We start from the raw sequence: 20,464 nt of genomic DNA on the forward strand, positions 1-20,464 counted from the left end.
TATCGATATTTTAATATGAGAATCGATTCTAGAACATAAATGACTGGCATCAGAGGAATCAATATTTCAGTATCGATCCACACATTACTAGTACTTACAGTATACTTGTTTCATTGTCTCTTGCAAAAAACCCGACTTGTTGCCTGAAAAATGCCCGCAAGTACACGGTACTGCACCTTAACAAGACCCACGCCCCAGAAAGTACAGTGTACTTACGGTGTTCTTGTTTCGCTGTTTCTTGCAAAAACCTACCTTTGGTGTCCTCAAATTGCACTTGTACGGGGTACTTCCGCCATAGTGGCAGATCATGTTATAAAGTGTTACCTTTCATTAGTTTGCATAAATTCATTACGTATATTAAACTATAAACACTTAAAATCATATAGACATCACAGACTCAATGGTTTTTACACAATTAAATAAAAAAAATGAGTGAAACTAAGCACATTTCCTGCACATTATTATTTTTGTTTGTTTGTTTTGTAAATGCAAACATTAAGTTTAATATCTCCTTTTGAAAACTGAAAAGTTTTGTTGCATCTAGTTTACTTGTAGTTACCTATAATACTCTCAGTCCAAAGTCGCTGTTTTACACTGTGTAAACAGTATTCAAAAGTATTCTGAGGTTATTGTTGAAAATTTCAGGCAGTAAGTATGTTTTTTTCTGCTTCTTTTCAGGTTTAAACATTATAAAGAGGCCTGGTTGTTAGGGTAAAATACATTTTCATTTACAAAATATGTTTCACTGGATTCATTTCTTTTACAATCTAAAAAGAAAAGCAAGACTCAATATAACCCAGCTGTATTATGTTTTTTTGAGGGAAGGGAAGAATGCGTTGCTTATCAAATGTATAATAGCCTTAATCACTGTGTTGTCTTTTACACTGAAAATTAAGGTCTTGTTGCATATAGAGAGCTTGAATAGATTGTAACAACAAGCTTGAAACTCATGAATCACCCCCTAAAATTCCTCGGGATGCTGCTAAAGCTCTTCTTGCAAGCTCTTCTTCTTAAACTAAATGCATTAATTTATCTCACTGCTCATCGTTTGCTCAAACCTGTTTGTAGTCATTTCCCAGATCTCAATAGTTACATAAAATACAAAGAAATTAATTTTTAACTCAACTCAAGGAGTGAAAGCATCGCTTACATCATACTAACTACATAAATGTGGCTGACAAGAAGTGTATATAAACCTCTGGTGACATACTTTGTCAGGGAGACAGTACACAGACAGACTTAATTACACCCTGGCTTTAACTTGTAAAAATGTCATTTGCTCTCAGTTTGAAATGACACCTAGTAAGGTAAACTAATATTTTATTATGGATAATGTTTCAGTAATTACTGTTTTTACTCTCTCAGGTTTAAGTGATATTGCAAACTACAGGGTCACTCTCTTTGTTCTCACTTTACTGTGTTACTGTGTGATTTGGCTGGTAAATTTGACGATAATTGTGACAGTCATTGTGGATAAAAGCCTTCATGAACCCATGTACATCTTCCTCTGCAATCTGTGCTTCAATGGACTCTATGGGACAGCTGCATTTTATCCCAAGTTTCTCTACGATCTTCTGTCCACCACTCATGTCATCTCTTATGCAGGATGCCTTTTACAGGGTTTTGTATTGCACTCTTCAGTTTGTGCTGACTTCTCTCTCCTAGCTCTCATGGCCTATGACAGATACGTGGCTATATGTCGACCTCTTGTGTACCACTCTCTGATGACTAAACAAAGAGTTTGTATTTTTGTATTTTTTGCTTGGCTTATTCCCTTTTACCTTCTCTTAATGAGCACGATAACAACAGCAACATCAAGGTTATGTGGCTCACACATACAAAGGATCTACTGTATAAACTGGTTAATTTCTAATCTGGCTTGCTCTGCCTCTGTAGCTAAAGTTATTATTCCTGCTTTTAATTACACCTTTTATTTTGGTCATGCCGTTTTTATCTTCTGGTCTTATGTACATCTGATCAAAACATGTCAGTCATCCAAAGAAAACTGGAACAAATTCATGCAGACATGTGTACCACATTTATTCTCTTTAACGGTTGTTGTTCTGTCTTTTCTTTTTGATATGTTATACATGCGATTTGGCTCAAAGGAAATAGCACAAAGTTTTGAAAATTTCATGGCAATGGAAATTCTCCTCATCCCACCAATTATTAATCCCCTCATGTATGGATTTAAATTAACAAAAATAAGAAAAAGAGTTTTGAATTTTATATGTGGTAAAAGTTTAGCTTTGAGATTAAAGTCATGAGTGTTTCTGCAGAAAGGGGCAAAAAATCTGTTTACATATGTACAGTATAGTGTTAATCAATATACATATTACCAGACTGTCTTCATTAATTGAAATATAAGTAGAATTTTCTTTTGGTTTGTACATGTCTAAATTAAAAGCACACACACACACACACACACACATTGAAATTAAACACATTTCCTGTACATTATTCATTTCTGTCTTGCATTTTAAAAGGGGTTTAATTTCGTTACATCTTTTTCTGACGACTATCTTCTTTTTCTGGTTGACTAACATGTTTTTTCTCACCTAGTTTAGTTACACTTAACTATAATACCCTTGGGTCTAAAATTTTATTCTCAGGTAATTATCAAAATGCTACTAAAGCTCTGCCAGAGGTGGGAGTTGAAAAACTCTCTGACCTAGGCCTCTGCACACCTTTACTCTGAAATCAGTCTTTTGGGTTTTCTTTACATCCCAAATTAAGTGGCTGTCATCACACCAGGCTACAAACCACTGTATATCAAAAAAGCAAATGCTTATGTTCTCTTCCTTGTGAAGCAAATTGTGAAAAGGAGTAACCTGACCTGTACCTGGGACGATCTTAAAGGAGCGCTGGTACTTAAGCAATTAAAATTAGTAATACTGTTCCAGCTGATAGCAATGAGTTCTGTTTGTACAAATGATACCATTTATTTGAAACGTCGCCACTCAATTTCATTTGCTTTTGAATAAAAATAAACAAATAAATGAAAAACAAAAGGCTGGATAGTCCCAAATGCAGAGCAAAAATCAACAAAAGCAGCCAAGCATAAGTTGTGGGTCTTCAATGCAATTTAAAAATAAAAATGTCATGCTATTTACAACAGCAGCTGTACCCTACCCCTGCAAACTGTAATAGATCTTGCCTTCTGTTTACATTTATTTTCCTTTAAGACACCCAAAACACATTTATTATTATTTATTTCTGTAAATTCAAAAGGTACTTTTACTATAGTCACTTACCAGAGTATTGCTTTGTTGATTTTCAGGGGATTTTTTTTAAATAGATCAACAGAGGTTGAATTCCCAGGTGTGTTTTGTTGTTGAACAAAAGGCAATGATAGAGATGTAGATGCAGTAGCTCTATTTTCTGTACACTCACATATAATCACACACACATATTTTTAAAATGATAAGGCATTTGAGTTCTCTGATCATGGATAATGTGTCTAATGTAAAAAGTTTTGTTCTATTAGGATTTAATGACACGATGAATTTCAGAGTACCCCTCTTCATAATAACTTTACTGCATTATTGTGTGATTCTGTTTTTCAATATCTCTCTTGTGCTGCTCATTGTCTTGGATGAAAGTCTCCATGAACCTATGTACATTTTTCTTAGTAGCTTTTGCATTAATGCACTTTATGGGTCCACAGGTTTCTACCCAAAATTCCTTTCAGACTTACTGTCATCTTTTCATCACATCTCATATGAAGGATGCATGCTACAAGCTTTTATCATGTACTCATTTTCCTCCTGTGATTTGTCCATTTTAGCTGTCATGGCCTTTGACAGGTATCTGGCTATATGTCGACCTCTGCACTACCACTCTTTCATGACTATGAGGAGGCTCTCTCAGCTGGTGTGTTTATCCTGGCTGACACCTTTCTGCATTTTCTCCATCAATATCCCAATAACATCAAGAGTCAAGTTATGTGGTATAAACATTCAGAGAGTCTTATGTCCAGACTGGTTAATTGTTAAACTTGCTTGTCCTGAAGTCAAAAGCAATTTCCTAATGTTGTAAACCTGCTCAACATTTGGCAATAAAACCCTTTTTGATTCTGATTCTGATTCTGATTCTGAAAACCTTTTTAAAAAAAAATACTGGTCCATATGCAACACTTATTGTTTATATATTTCATGGCTTTTTCATAATTTGGATTTACACGCATCTTATTAAAACATGCATGAGGTCCAGTGAAGACAGGGTAAAGTTTATGCAGACATGTGTGCCCCATCTGACCTCTTTGATCATATTTCTCTTTGTAATGGTTTTTCAGTCGATATATGGGCGATTTGACTCCACAGATTCATCTCGAATCTTCCAAAATTTGATTGCTATTGAGCTTCTCACTATTCTTCCAGTTATGAATCCTCTCATATATGGATTCAAACTCACCAAAATACGAAACAGAATCCTGACTTCAGTTTATCTTAACAGAAAATAACAACACACCCATCCAATATACATTCTGCAAAAAAGAGCAAGAAGGATAATAAATAAAGCTACTTCAAGAGAACCATTAAAATCCACTTTTTATCAAATTAAATATTCTCAAATTTAAAGATTTGGTTGACCTCAGAACTGCGCAAACAATGTACAAAGAAGCGAATAAATCTTTGCCCCACAACATTCAGAACCTGTTCCAAATAAGACCAAATACTCATGACCTGAGAGAAATCCTTATGTTCAGCAAGCCAGTAGTAAGGACAAATGTAAAATATCAGAGCATTGCAGTCAGAGTTAGTGTGTGGAACACCTGTACAGATGAAATCAAGACAAGTACATCAATACAAAAATTCACACGATTATTCAAAAATAATAAATTGCATGAATATAGGAAATCTTCCTCTCAGTGACTGAGTTGTCTAATTGTGTCCTCATTTTTTATAGATCAAGGCCTTATTACCCCAAGCTTAAGTGTTCATTAAGGTGTTTGTCAATAATAATAATAATGGATTGCATTTATATAGCGCTTTCACATAGATATAAAATAAGCTCAGAGAGTAAGCGGGTGTTAAGGACAGGGTGATTAGTTTATGTAAAAATGAAGTTTGTTGTTATTCTGGTTTACATGCTGAAAATGGTTTTATTTGTGTATGTTCAATGTGTTAGACTTGTACATAGTGTAGAATGTTTAGCTTATTTTAGAGTTTAGAAATGTGTTATCATAGAATGTAGAACTATTGTAGAGACATTGATACTGCCCTTAAAGGGGAGGAGCTTCTTCCCCCAGGCTATTCGGGGCCTGAACCAGGTGTAGGACTGGACTCTCCCAAACACGTCACTATAAGACTGGACTCTCACACACGTCACCACCACACATTTCCTATAATCCTATAATTCCTATAATTTATAATCCTTATCTTTATAATCTCTTCTGCTATTTGCACATTCTTTACTGTAAATTCCTAAGTTAATTTGTAAATTTTTGTAGTAAACTGTAAATTGTAAATATTGTAAAACTTTTCTTCTGTCATTTAATGGTCGGGCATTGTACAGCTACAAGCATTTCACCCCCATGTCATACTGTGTATGGTTGTGTGTGTGTGACAAATAAAATTTGAATTTGAATTTGAATTTAAAGTAATAAAGGCCTCACTGTGTTGTGAACTTAGGAGTAGATTGTAGGAGGCCTCTCCCCCACTGAGTGGAAATTCCCCAGAGGATGTTTTAGGGTGGGGGTCTCAACATTTATAACTGGGTAACTGTGGTCTGGAAGGGAGAGGGGTTTTATGACCTCTAGGGAGTTACCTACACCCACAGTGTTTTAACTGTCACGCACACACATCCACACGCACACTCACTCGTGTGCACTCACACATACACACAGGTATGCGTACACAGTCACACACGAGCACTCATATAGGCACGCGGGAACGCGCACATGTAGGCATTCACAGGCTCGCACACACACACAAGTGAAAGTATGTAAACATAGTACTTAGTTTTATGGCACCTTGTAGAGGGTTTAGAAGGGGGGTCACTGATACAAAACTGCATGTAACAGACAAAGGAGTTGAGATCTGCAGAGGAGTTCCAGGGTCCTGTACATCTCCCTTCTAGAAGGTGTAATCAATAGGTATAATCAATAAGTGTGGTCAATGAGTGTGAATTAATAAGTGTTGTGAATTGACTCCCCAGTGTTCTTTCTGGAGGCCTGAGGAATCTACGAACCGGGTGAAACTGTGAAAAAGTAACAGTTTTGGTGCCGAAACCCGGGATTCGCTCGAGGTTCAGAGAGGACGAATTGGCAGTGCTGAGGTCGTGAAACGAGGCGAACAGAGAGCCGGCTCAATCATCTAAAAGGTAAGCACCACCTGTTTATTTTTGAAGTGTGCATATTGAATAAATTCTAAATTATCTGTTCGCTAAGTTGAACGTATCACAGTGTAAATTCACTCAGTAGAAAAAAAGGCGGCTAGCGTCCGCCTCAGTGCGTTAAAGCAAGAGACTTTTGCTAAGAACTCAGGTTGATGTTTAGCGTACTGTGAGCGACTAAAGCAAGAGACTTTTGATAAGAACTCAGGTTGATGTTTAGCGCCCCGTAAGGACATCTCGGTGCGTTAAAGCAGGAGACGTTTGTTACGGATTAATAGAATCTGTGTTTCATCCATGGCGGTGTCTGATCCGTCTTAGTTATTAGGAAAAAAGTGGCGGTGCTGTGCTCGTCCTCGTGCGTTAAAGCAGGAAACTTGTGTTACTATTAGTTAGAAAGCGGGGCTGAAAGGCTTTGTCGCCGGCTAAGGGCCATGTGCGCTCCGAGTTTGGCAACTCCACCCTTGGTCGGACGCGTCCTTGGGATTTGCCGGGTTGGTGACCTGGGCACCGGGGGCGCCCTAAATAACTAAAGCTAGGTGTTGGATCCTAGTCACGGTTGATAACATGCATGAGAGTGGGGGCAAGTTGCTTTGTTAGTGAGAGAACGACTGCTTGGCTCAGCCCACTGACTGCAGTGTGTGTAGACTGTGTAGTTGTGTGAAAGCGCCGTTAGAGTCGGCGTCTCGTCTGAAGTACGGGAGTCAATTAAAGTAACAAAAAGAATTCGTGTCTAAAAGTGTGTGTTTGTGGTGTGCAGAAATCGCGGCAGGAGGCCGTGTTGCGAATTGTTGCAAACTGTGAAGTCAATTGGGGGGTTTAATTTGGTTTTATATTTTTTAGGGGAAGAGAAACTGCGGTATCGAGTCCGTGGCGCAATTTGAATAATTTGTGAGGTGTACAAGAGCGGACGGCACCCGCTCTGTGTACCGCTTAGGGCGTTGTCCGGAATAAGCAGAGGAGGAAGTGTCCTGCTGTGAGTTGAGAACTGGACTGCGAGAAGTAGAAGGTGTGTGAGTGCCAGCCTTAAGGGGTGGGCTCGTAGGTGAAACGAAGGAGGAGTAGTAAGGAGGAGCTCGGAGGGTCCCGATGAAAACAAACGACGACATCTGGTGGTAAGTAACGGAATTCCAGGTGAGTTAAAAATAATGGCTGAACAAGAGGAGATTATTAGAGAAGGAGTGAGGAGTCCAACAGAGGGAGAAATGCAATGGAAAACTGTTGATAAGCAAAAAGAGAAATTAGGGGAAGCATTGAAGATCACCATGACTGGACATCTGACAGGTAAGAATGATAAAATACTGGAAATGGGGAAGGAAATAATGAGTGTATGTGATCAAGCTGGAATAAAAGGTGATATGCGATGTTCTCTCGCAAAGGCTTTATTGGAAGCGGCCAAGGCATCCGAGGAGAAGGAGGAGAAACTCAGGAGAGAGTTGGATGGAGCACATACTTTGGAGAAGAGGGGAGTTAAGAAACAAATAAAAGAGGAGGAGGAGAAACGAGCCAGGCTGGCTGTATGGGGAATCAGCTGCCAAGGACTGGAGCACTGGATGAGGGAACCTGTGGAAGAGGAAGGTAAGTTGAGACCTGGTGGTCTTCCACACCCTCACCCCACATCCCCTCTTTTTTTCAGCACGTCCTCCACCATATTGTGGTAATTATCCAACATTGAGTATTGAGGATGACAGGATGGAGAATGAAGAGGGAACGGTGCTGCGCCTAACTGGAGGGCAGGCGGAGTGTGATTATGAGGACCAGCACCGCCCTAAGCCGCAGCAACAAAATATAGTAATAGGACCTACAAAGACAGTGCTACCTGCTGGTCATACTCAGACCAACTTGGAACAAAAAGATGGGGAGGACGAAGAAGGAGAGGAAGAACAGCCTGGTGCAGCCGGAGCAACAGCTAGGACTCCTCTGGAATTATTACCTGAAGAGGTAGAGAAACTGGTGGACATGGTGAGTACACGGTTCGATGAAGAACAATTTTGGGAAAAATTTAAGAAGCAAAAGGTAAAAGCTAAAGGGAGTGGTGTTTTAGGTCCAGATGTGAGGAAGAAGGTGTATTTTAAGGCGCAAACACCTAAGGTAAGAGCTGTTGACACCTGGGATGGATGGATACAGGGCACTCTGGAAGAGGATATAGATGAGTGTAGTGTGATTCAGAGTGCAGGAGGGGATGAAGATGACTCAAGAGGATGGCCCGCGTTTGGATCTCGAAGAGAACGAGAGGAGATGGAGGACCAATGGCTTCGCAGTGGAGGAGAGCTTGGAGGTCATCCGATGTGGAGCAGAAGTCAAATGAAAGCGGCAGAAAATCCCCAGGGGGAAGTCCTGCGACACCCCAGTTCTGCATTAGGAATGCCCCTAGTGGTTGCAACAGGAGGTGAAAGAAGATATAAACCATACGGGGTAGGGGATGTTACATCCCTGGGGCAGATGCTCCCACCCATCATTGATGGAGGCGCGGGTTGGCTGAGATAACTTGATAGAGTGACATCAGGCACACAGCTCGCCCTGGGGGATTTTTAACCCAAATATTTATCCAATGAATCCCTGGACATATTATGATGGTTTGCAGAGTGCACCCATGGCCAGCTGGGGAGGTAATGTGTGGGCCGGTAGAGGAAGGGCAAGAGGTCGTGGTGGCTCGGTGGGTGTGAGAGGCACCCTGGGGTATGGAAGGGGAGCGCCTGGAGCGGGTCGTGGGCCTAGAGGTGTCTGTTGGGTGTGTTGTCAGCCTGGGCACTGGGCCAGAGACTGTCCACAGCAGCCACAAATACAGCAGCAAATGGGCCCGCCTCAAGCAGGAAGGGGTGGTCCATACTATCAGGCTCCAAACCCACACATGGTCCCCGGACCAAGACCTCAAATGCCGACCTGGGGGGCCGGCTGGGGCAGCCAGGACTGGCAGCAGTGACACACCCCACAGGGAGGCCGAGGAGAGGGGGGAAAGGCAGAGCCCTTACTCTCACTGACGGTGAATGGACTGACTCTGCCATTCCTTGTTGATACAGGAGCTACTTATTCAACCATCCAAGAAGTTCCTGAGAACATTAAACTATCTGGGGACGAGGTCAGCGTGGTCGGCTTCTCTGGGGTTCCAATGACATTGCCAGTGACTGTTCCGTTAAAGACTGAAATTGGAAAGCAAGCAGTGGCTCATCCATATGTTATTTCAGCGCAGGTGCCTGTGAACTTGATGGGGCGAGACCTGCTCGTCAAACTGGGAGCTGTGATCATTTGTGGGCCCGATGGTTTAACAATGACTTTGAAGGATGGCACACAGCTTCCTTGTGTGGCCACAAGTACGAGAGGACAGTGGCTGCTGTCTGAGGACATTGATCGTACAGCAGAAATTTACTGGGCCCGGCTGACGACCTCTGACGGCATCCTGGCACACTTCCAGCTCTGGCGGCCCTGGATCATGGCCCTGGACGTGTATGCTCCACCTATTGACCCATACCACGTGACACTTTTTTACGATCGCGAAAATACTGAGTGGTACGAAGACCTGTTCCATGAATTCCTGGAAGGGAAACAATGGCAGGTCTCTACCAGGGGTATTTATGTTGGACCGCAGGGGGTAGCAGCCCTGGTCCACTTGGCGGAGGAACAAAAGAGCTGGTTCCGAATGGGTGATGAATCTGTGCCTCATGTGTCTCTAGCGGTTCATTCTGGACATCAAGCAAAGGACTTGGGTCCCATGATACATGTAGCTTCACGAGCAATTGATTGGCAACTCACACAGATTCCTGATGTTTCCTTCTCCCCAAGTACTAAAACTTACAGAATTTCAACATCCCACACAGATGACACTATATTGGAACATCGTCACATACGTAGGACACATGGCAGGGAACTGACAGATCATCCAGAGGCGGTTAAAGGCCTCTCACAGTTGCCTCACACACTGTGGTCACAGGGGCCTACGGATGTTGGCTTAACCACCTGTTCGCCTGTGACCTTTGAACTTAAATCTGACATTCCAATATGGCGTCCGCAGTACCGACATTCACCACAGGCAGAGGAAGGCATTGCAGAGACTATTGAAGGGCTGTTAAAGGTGGGGGTGTTGGAGCCTTCCACGTCTCAATGGAACACGCCCATTTTGCCAGTGGAAAAGCATGGCACAGGTAAATACCGTATGGCTCATGATTTGCGGGCTATTAATGCAATTTTGAAAACTAAAACTGTGGCAGTTCCTAATCCATTTACTGCATTGACTAATCTCTCCCCATAGCAGCGTTGGTTTACATGCATTGACCTGGCAAATGCCTTTTTTTGTTTACCTTTGCACCACTCTCTGCGTGATGTGTTTTCTTTTTCTTACAGGGGTCAACAGTTAAGGTATACTCAGTTGCCACAGGGATTTGCTCTGTCACCGGGGATTTTTAACCAAGTGTTGAAGCAGATGTTGGAACCGTGTGTGATGCCGGCTGGCTGCACTCTGGTTCAATATGTGGACGACCTCCTGATTGCCGCTCCCACGGCAGATGCTTGCTTTCAGGCCACCATGACCGTGCTCAAGAGACTGGCGGAGGCGGGTTTTAAAGTGAGTAAAGACAAATTACAGTTGGTGAGACCACAGGTGACTTTTTTAGGGAGAGAGGTGAAACAGCATATGGTGGGGTTGATGGCTGCTCATAGAAGTGCCATTCTCTCCCTCTCGCGACCGGAGACTGTGAAAGAGATGCTTTCTTTTTTAGGTCTCACAGGCTACAGCCGGCAGTACATTCCAGACTATGTGGGCCGTACTAAGCCTTTGCGTGATTTGGTGAAGCAGCATGGCATGAGGGACCTGACTGCTAAGTTGAACTGGACTACTGAAGCTGAACAATGCTTCATTTCTTTGAAACAGGACCTTTCTCGTGCAGTAGATTTAGCTGTGCCAGATTACAACAGGGACTTCTTCTTAGATGTTTCTGAAACAAAAGGGGTGGTGAATGGCGTTTTGTTTCAGAAAAAAGGGGGAGGCAGACAGGTTTTAATGTACATTAGTGTATGTTTAGACAACATGGAGAAAAGGCACCCTACATGCACTCAGCATGTAGCTGGAGTGGCAAAGGCCATCCAGAAAGTAGCACATATAGTCAGAGGACACCCACTGAGAGTTTTAACAACACACAGTTGTTAAAACTGTGTTGTTAACATAAGCCACCACGGCTTATGTTAACAACACAGTTTAACATAAGCCACCACGGCTTATGTTAACTCACAGGCCTTCACCATGACCCCACTTAGACAACAGAGGCTCAGCAAAGTGCTGGAGGCTCCAAAATTGACTTTCATACATGAAGGGATAAACATGGCAGACCAAATGGGGTCAGGGGAACCGCATGATTGCGCCCAGGCGGTCTGGAGAGAAGAGAAAACGAGACCAGATCTCAAAGCGGAAGCCATGGAAGGAGCAGAGGATCTCTTCACAGATGGCTGCTGCTTTAGGGATGAGAAGGAGGGGCTCAAGGCAGGCAATGCAGTGGTAAGTAAGAGAGGGGAGCAGCTGGAGGTGATCAAAGCAGCAAAGCTGGAAGGGCAGCAGTCAGCGCAGAGAGCAGAGGTGGTTGCACTGATTGAAGCTCTGAAATATGCTCAAGGAAAAAGGATAAACATTTACACTGATTCAGCCTATGCCTTTGGAGCTGCACATGTGGAGCTGAGTCAGTGGAAGAGAGCGGGATTCCTCACTACCAATCAACAACCAATCAAACATGAGAAGGAGATGAAGGCCCTGGAAGAAGCCCTGGAAGGACCCCTGGAGGTAGCAATCATAAAGTGGAAGGGACACGATGATTCAGCCACTTGGGTTGCTCGGGGTAATCGAGCAGCGGATGAAGCAGCCAAAAAGGTGGTTGGCTACACGGGGATCAGACAAATGGTAAGTGTGGGAATGGATTGGGAAGAAAATCCAGGGCTGGAACGCGAAGAGATCATAAAAGAACAAGAGAAGGCCTCTCCAGAAGAAAAGTCACTCTGGAAGGAGAGAGGAGCCATAAAGGTAAGCAACATTTGGAGGGGGCCAGATGGAAGACCAGTGCTGACTGCAGATTTGGCAGAGAAAAAGATCAGAGAGGCTCATGGCCTTGGGCATGTGGGTGTCGCCCAGATGGAGAGGAATCTCTTTCATTGGTGGCACCCATTCCTGAAGGACATGTTGAGGGAACATGTGCGAACCTGCCTTATCTGTGGCCAACACAATCCTAAACCTACAGTGAAACCAGAGATGGGTAAGTTTCCCCTGACACAGAGGCCGGGTCAGGAAATAGTGATTGTCTACACAGACATGGTGACACCAGTGAGGGGTTTTAGATACCTGCTGGTATGTGTGGATAGTTTGACAGGGTGGCCAGAGGCGTGGCCAGCCCGGAGAGAAGACAGCACAACAGTCATTAAGTGTTTGGTAAATAATTATGTTCCCTGGCATGGATTCCCAGAGAGAATTAGATCAGATAATGGGACACATTTTAAGAATAAACATTTGCAGGAAGTGGAATCCATGTTAGGGTTGCAACACAGGTTTGGGACAGTTTATCATCCACAGTCTCAAGGTAAGGTTGAGCGAATGAATCAAAATGTAAAAAATAAATTGGCTAAGATCTGTGCACAGACTAAAATGGATTGGGTTGATGCATTACCAATAGCGCTCATGAGCATTAGATGCTCAGTAAATCAGTCCACCAGGTTTACTCCTTATGAGTTGTTCACTGGGAGACAATTTCCTGGCCCCACTGCAGGGGTGCCAGCTTTAAGACAAGAAATGCCTACATTTGAACATTTAAAGCAATTTAAAACACTGAAAGCTCTTGTCTTAAGTTTTACATCACCGGTGACTGCAGGCCAAGGACAGGAGCAGACGGTGCCAGAGGCAAAGTGAGTGTGACTGAAGGTCTACAAACGAAAGTGGAACGAGCCCAGGTGGACAGGTCCATTCGAGGTGGAAACCAGGACCTCACACGCGGTCCGACTGAAAGGGAAAGGCGAAACCTGGTACCACTGGAGCCAGTGTGCTGTAGCGGAAGAGCCTAAGAGGTCGGAAAGGCTCTCTGCAAAGGAAAAGAGGGGGAACTCAGCTGAGACCCCCCACATGGATCCCAGCCCAGGGACAGAATAAATCCCTGATCCATGCAACGACTGAAGACCCCGGAAGTTGAAGAAAGAAGAGTAAGAGAGAATCACCCGACTCAGAAGATAAAGGGTTAAAATAATAACAACAATAACAACAAAAAACAAAAGTAAATAAAAAAGCAAAAAAACGTAAGTAAATAAAAAAGCAAAAAAACAAAAAAAAACCAAAAAACCCCCATAAAGAACAAGTGAAATTAAATTGGATAAAAAGCGATGACAGAAATAACCAAAATGGGGTTATGGGGAAAGTGGAGAGCAATGGTAGTGTTAGGAGTGATAACTGTTGTAATTGTAATTGTGATTTTTCTTGAAAGTGAATTGCCCAGAGACAGATCTGAGTCCACTCCAGGGATACCCCCTTCACAGGCCACGGCGGAGCGAACCAAACGCAGCGAAACAGGTAAATCTGATGAGTGTTTGGATTATTATGGCGGTATAGAGCTGGACTACGTTAAAGTGTCCACTACTTCACAACACAAAAATGTACATTATTCTCTTGTACATGACAGCAAATGAAGGCCTCATAACATTAACTATAAATGCACCAAGACAACCAAGTCTCAGTAAAAAGCATTATTGTTTACTTAAATTTGACCTTTAGACTATCAAAGATCTAAAGACAACTAACACATATTTTACCTTTTAAAAATTTATTATTATTGTTTTTTGTTTTTTACATTTTTTCAGATGTAAACTAAAATGCATTTCCACTTCTGGTTTTAGGTTTAATCCAGGTCATCTTATCGTTTGAACTTGAGGTGTCATAATGCCATATCTCTAACACGTTCCATTGAGATCTAAATTGGTAAATTTATTGTCATTTACAGTAAATAGGTTTATGTTTCTCAAGTAACAGACTCATATTTATATCCTTTTTTCAAGCATAAAATGTTTGAGTCTCAAGAGTGACGTGTTTACTGTGGCTCAAAGTTTAGCCAGTTTTTCGGGTGCCTCTGTAGTCTCGCTCATTGTACACTTATATCACAAGGCTAATTCAGAAAATACAACTGACATGATGTCTATATTTAACAGAATATCAGTTTCACAGTTTGCAAATTAATTCAAAGACAGGGGAAGAAAGAAGTGATTGCTTAGTAGGTTATAGATTCATGCTGCTTTAAAACTACCTGGCCAGAGGGGCCGATGGCGCGATATGGCAGCCTCGCTTCTGTCAGTCTGCCCCAGGGCAGCTGTGGCTACAACCGTAGCTTGCCTCCACCAGTGTGTGAATGTGAGAGTGAATGAATAGTGGCATTGTAAAGCGCTTTGGGTGCCTTGAAAAGCGCTATATAAATCCAATCCATTATTATTATTATTATTACCTTCTTTCCACAGAGCTGCTGTTAAAAAATAAAGGCCTGACAGTACTATATACACAGCAAGTGTGTTTTTGTTTATGAGTTGGCACCACACATTGTACAAGGTTCATGTTAGCACAGAATTCTGGGCCCTATGTATAAACAGTCTCTATATATGTGACACAATGTGATGCGTGGAAGGAAGAGAGGACTCAAACACAGGACTCGCAGGCTGGTGAAGGATGTGGATGATGTTTGTTGTGAAGCCAGGATGAACAGAACATGAGAAGACGGACTGACTATACCAATTGAATAAATGAATGAATGAGTGAGTGAGTGAGTGAATTAATAAATTAATGGTTGGCTGGCTGACTGGATGGACTGAACTGAAAACACACATGAGGAATGGACGGAATGACAAGACTGGGAACTGAGGGCTTAGATACACAGTGTGGAGTTGTGATATGATGTGATGACATTAGGTTGCTGCATTATAATGTGAATGTATAATATTGTTGTCAGGCCTCTGTGTAACTGTAGGAGAAAAATAGTTTGATAGAAACAGCACTGCTGAGCCTGTTAGGCCTGAACACCTCCCTCTGCAACTGGATCCTGGACTTTCTGACCGGAAGGCCTCAGTCAGTACGGATCGGGAACTGCACCTCCAGCACCACCACACTGAGCACTGGGGCCCCACAAGGCTGTGTGCTCAGTCCTCTGCTGTTCACACTGCTGACTCATGACTGTGTAGCAACACACAGTTCAAATCACATCATTAAATTCGCTGATGACACGACCGTGGTGGGTCTCATTAGCAAGAACGACGAGTCAGCGTACAGAGAGGAAGTGCAGAGACTAACGGACTGGTGTAAGGACAACAACCTGTCTCTGAATGTTGACAAGACAAAAGAGATGGTTGTTGACTTTAGGAGGACACGAGGCGACCACTCACCGCTGAGCATCAACGGCTCCTCTGTGGAGATCGTTGACAGCACCAAATTCCTGGGTGTACACCTGGAGAAGGACCTCGGCTGGTCCCTCAACACCAGCTCCCTGCACAAGAAAGCCCAACAGCGTCTCTTCTTTCTGAGAAGACTGAGAAAGGCCCGGCTTCCACCACCGATCCTGACCACCTTCTATAGAGGAACTATTGAGAGCATCCTGAGCGGCTGCATCACTGTCTGGTTTGGGAGCTGTGCCATATCAGACCGCAAGACCCTACAGCGGATAGTGGGAACAGCAGAGAAGATCATCGGGGTCTCTCTACCCTCTATTGAGGACATCTACACCACACGCTGCATTCGCAAAGCCACCAGCATTGTGGCTGATCGGACACACCCCTCTCACACACTCTTTACACTCCTGCCATCTGGAAAAAGGTACCGAAGCATTCGGGCACGCACATCCAGACTGTGCAACAGCTTTTTTCCACAAGCCATCCGTCTCCTCAGCAAAAAGGGACTGACTGATAAACACGCACACACACACATACACTAACATTATCACTCAGCTTAACTCAAATACCTCAAAACATTGAGTCTGGACTAACTAACCAACACAAAGCGCAAACACACTGACCTACACCACCAAACCATCGCACACACCAACCTGTAAATGCTCTTTTGCACAATATTATTACTAGATATATTATATATTATTATTTTTTTTGCACTAACTTGTCTTGTAGCACCTTGGTTTCTGGAGGAACGTTGTTTCGCCTCACTGTGTATTTTTAAACTGTATATGGTTGAAGTGACAAAGTTGAACTTGAACTTGAACTTGAACTTGATTAGAATAGAATAGAATAATCCTTTAATTGTCCCACAAGGGGAAATTTGCTTGTAACAGCAGCCAGAAAGACACATATAGAAACAAACAGGACACAGAACAGAAACATACACTCATCCCTGCTGGACAACATCTCCCACCCCATGCAGGAGACTGTGACAGCACTGAGCAGCTCCTTCAGTGGCAGGCTGCGGCACACACGGTGTGGGACGGAGAGCTTTCGCAGGTCTTTCCTCCTCACTGCTGTCAGACTCCACAACAAAGACTTTAACTGATCAAACACACACATCCACACACACTGAGTGCAATACTCTTTTTCTGACAAAGTTGTATTTTTACTCAGTTGTATAAAGCATTTGCATTCTATTTCTATCCTATTGTATATTTTATTCTATTTATTGTACTGTATATAGTATTTTATTTTATTCTATAATTAATGGGAGGTGAAGAGGGACAGCAGACATTAGTCAGGTACAGACGCAGCAGCTCAGTGCTCTGTTATGTTGTTATTTTAAAAAGGTAGATGTGCCCTCTGATCATGGATAATCAGTCTAATGAAAGAAGTTTCATTCTGTCAGGATTTAATGAAACGATGAATTTCACAGTACCCCTCTTCTCAGTTACTTTACTGTATTACTGTGGGATTTTGTTCTTCAATATTTCTCTTGTGCTGCTCATTGTCTTGGATGAAAGCCTCCATGAACCTATGTACATTTTCGTGAGTAGCCTTTGCATTAATGCCCTTTATGGAACCACAGGTTTCTACCCAAAATTCCTTTCAGATTTACTGTCATCTTCTCACAGAATCTCCTATGAAGGGTGCCTTTTACAAGGTTTTGTCATGTATTCATTTGCTTGCTGTGATTTGTCTATTTTAACTGTCATGGCCTTTGACAGGTATATGGCTATATGTCGACCTCTGCACTACTACTCTTTCATGACTAAGAGGAGGCTTTCACAGCTGGTGTGTTTCTCCTGGCTGACACCTTTCTGTGTTTTTGCCATTAATGTCCTGCTTACAGCAAGACTCAAGTTATGTGGTATAAAGATTCAGAGAGCCTTGTGTCTAAACTGGTTAATTGTTCAACTTGCTTGTCCTGAAGCTGACACTTTTTCAAATAACATCAGTGCATATGTGATAATTGTCATTTATCATTTTCATTGGCTTTTCATAATTTGCACTTACATATATATTATTAAAACATGTGTGAGGTCCAGAGAGGACAGAGTAAAGTTTACGCAGACCTGTGTGCCCCATCTGACTTCTGTGATCATAAATGCCACTGTACTGGCTTTTGATGCGATGTACTTGCGCTTTGGCTCCAGAGATTTATCCCAAAGCCTCAAAAACTTCATCGCTCTTGAATTTCTCATCATCCCTCCAGTTATGAATCCTCTCATGTATGGATTTAAACTCACCAAAATACGAAACAGAATCTTGAGTTTAATTTATTTGAAAGGGAAATGATTTCCATTAAGGTTAGATTTCCTTATTTAAAATAATTCAAAAATATTCAAAACAGATGCAGCAATATAAATACAAGTCTTTCTGAAGGCACTTGATTCAGAAACATTTAGTCATGTTTGCCTTGTCTAAGGAAAAAGGATTCTGCATGAGTTTTTAAGTACTGTTGTAAAATTCATCTATATACCATTCAGAAATCATCACAAATTGATATTTCATTTCTTTGCCTTGCTGTGTCTTGATGTTCAAGGTATATTAGCTGATATATGTGCAAGTTGATTAAACAGGTTTATTTCAAAGTGTTTTAGGTTTAAAGTAAACAAAATATTGTATGAAATATTCTGTTGTAAAGGGCTGGTTAGTGCAGGCATCCCTGTGTGTTACATCTCAGTTTATCACAAAGGTCAGTTAACAATGCTTAATCTTTCTTTTTTTCAATAAACACATTACATGTATAAATATAAGGATCAGTGTTATTAGGTTGTATTTTTTCAGTAGTATTTATGTATTTATATAGGGTTTTTTATTATTATTATTTTGGAAAAATAGTAATAGTAATTGAACTGTTACCTACTTTTATTTGGCTTTTTTTTTGTTTTTAAATTTATATGTAAATTTCTCTCTGTACATTAATGACACCATAATTCTGAATTTTTAAAATCTGATCAAATATCCCCATTGCTTGACATACTGTAGTATTTACTACTTTAAAAATTAAAGTTTTGTTTAGCATATCAAGCATAAAATTGTGCTGTTGTTGTTTTTTGAAGTTTTTCAATCCCATAGCATAAAAAAAAACCCAACAAAAAACAATGCAATAATAGTATTTCAACAGTAACTCCCTTCTCTTCTACTCCTTCCTCGCCTTAACTAGGAAGGAGGCTCTCTCAGCTGGTGTGTTTCTCCTGGCTAACACCTTTCTGCCTTTTCTCCATCAATGTCCTGCTAACATCAAGACTCAAGTTGTGTGATATAAACATTCAGAGAGTCTTGTATCTAAACTGGTTAATAATTAAACTTGCTTGTCCTGATGTTGACACCTTTAGAAAAAACATCAGTGCAAATGTAACACTTATTGTTTATCTGTGTCATTGGCTTTTTAGAATTTGGATTTGGATAAAAGAACTTCAAAATTAAGAGTTTCTTGTTCACCAAATAAAAATGGAGCAAAATAAAATTTCAAAAATGTACATTATTCTCTTGTACATGACAGCAAATGAAGGCCTCATAACATTAACTATAAATGCACTAAGGCAACCAAGTCTCAGTAAAAACATTATTGTTTACTTAAATTTGACCTTTAGACTATCAAAGATCTAAAGACAACTAACACATATTTTACCTTTTAAAAATTTATTATTATTGTTTCTTGTTTTTTACATTTTTTCAGATGTAAACTAAAATGCATTTCCACTTCTGGTTTTAGGTTTAATCCAGGTCATCTTATCGTTTGAACTTAAGGTGTCATAATGCCATATCTCTAACACGTTCCATTGAGATGTAAATTGTTCAGTTTATTGTCATTTACAGTAAATAGGTTTATGTTTCTCAAGTAACAGACTCATATTTATATCCTTTTTTCAAGCATAAAATGTTTGAGTCTCAAGAGTGACGTGTTTACTGTGGCTCAAAGTTTAGCCAGTTTTTCGGGTGCCTCTGTAGTCTCGCTCATTGTACACTTATATCACAAGGCTAATTCAGAAAATATAACTGACATGATGATGTCTATATTTAACAGAATATCAGTTTCACAGTTTGCAAATTAATTCAAAGACAGGGGAAGAAAGAAGTGATTGCTTAGTAGGTTATAGATTCATGCTGCTTTAAAACTACCTTCTTTCCACAGAGCTGCTGTTAAAAAATAAAGGCCTGACAGTACTATATACACAGCAAGTGTGTTTTTGTTTATGAGTTGGCACCACAGATTGTACAAGGTTCATGTTAGCACAGAATTCTGGGCCCTATGTATAAACAGTCTCTATATATGTGACACAATGTGATGTGTGGAAGGAAGAGAGGACTCAAACACAGGACTCGCAGGCTGGTGAAGGATGTGGATGATGTTTATTGTGAAGCCAGGATGAACAGAACATGAGAAGACGGACTGACTATACCAATTGAATAAATGAATGAATGAGTGAGGGAGTGAGTGAGTGAATTAATAAATTAATGGTTGGCTGGCTGACTGGATGGACTGAACTGAAAACACACATGAGGAATGGACGGAATGACAAGACTGGGAACTGAGGGCTTAGATACACAGTGTGGAGTTGTGATATGATGTGATAACATTAGGTTGCTGCATTATAATGTGAATGTATAATATTGTTGTCAGGCCTCTGTGTAACTGTAGGAGAAAAATAGTTTGATAGAAACAGCATTAGAATAGAATAGAATTATCCTTTAATTGTCCCACAAGGGGAAATTTGGTTGTAACCGCAGCCAGAAAGAC

At 41.3% G+C, this 20,464-nt stretch overlaps 3 protein-coding genes across 3 annotated transcripts; all 3 read left to right on the forward strand.

The window, feature by feature from the left end:
- The first annotated feature begins 1,325 nt into the window (after positions 1–1,325).
- Positions 1,326–2,267, forward strand: LOC113007592 (olfactory receptor 6C4-like). Its single transcript, XM_026144307.2, has one exon. The coding sequence runs from the start codon at positions 1,326–1,328 to the stop codon at positions 2,265–2,267; it is 942 nt and encodes a 313-aa protein (XP_026000092.2).
- A 774-nt stretch (positions 2,268–3,041) lies between these two features.
- On the forward strand, positions 3,042–4,462 carry LOC113007593 (olfactory receptor 2B6-like). Its single transcript, XM_026144308.2, has 2 exons — positions 3,042–4,025; positions 4,132–4,462. Exons 1-2 carry the CDS (start codon positions 3,421–3,423, stop codon positions 4,460–4,462), a joined length of 936 nt encoding a protein of 311 aa, XP_026000093.2. The 5' UTR covers positions 3,042–3,420.
- An 11,959-nt stretch (positions 4,463–16,421) lies between these two features.
- Positions 16,422–19,190, forward strand: LOC113008189 (olfactory receptor 6N1-like). The gene has a single exon (XM_080290916.1). It carries the CDS (start codon positions 17,071–17,073, stop codon positions 18,013–18,015), a length of 945 nt encoding a protein of 314 aa, XP_080147042.1. The 5' UTR covers positions 16,422–17,070; the 3' UTR covers positions 18,016–19,190.
- The last annotated feature ends 1,274 nt before the right edge of the window (positions 19,191–20,464 follow it).

Source organism: Astatotilapia calliptera, chromosome 16 (genome assembly GCF_964374335.1).
Source record: "Astatotilapia calliptera chromosome 16, fAstCal68.1, whole genome shotgun sequence".
Lineage (NCBI taxonomy): Eukaryota > Metazoa > Chordata > Actinopteri > Cichliformes > Cichlidae > Astatotilapia > Astatotilapia calliptera.

Bases quoted from the DNA above. Each gene is read 5' to 3' on its own strand.
- LOC113008189 (XM_080290916.1), top strand. From the start codon at position 17,071: ATGTGCCCTCTGATCATGGATAATCAGTCTAATGAAAGAAGTTTCATT.
- LOC113007592 (XM_026144307.2), top strand. From the start codon at position 1,326: ATGGATAATGTTTCAGTAATTACTGTTTTTACTCTCTCAGGTTTAAGT.
- LOC113007593 (XM_026144308.2), top strand. From the start codon at position 3,421: ATGATAAGGCATTTGAGTTCTCTGATCATGGATAATGTGTCTAATGTA. The intron at 4,026-4,131 runs CCTAATGTTGTA...TGGTCCATATGC, and splicing joins CCTGAAGTCAAAAGCAATTT to AACACTTATTGTTTATATAT.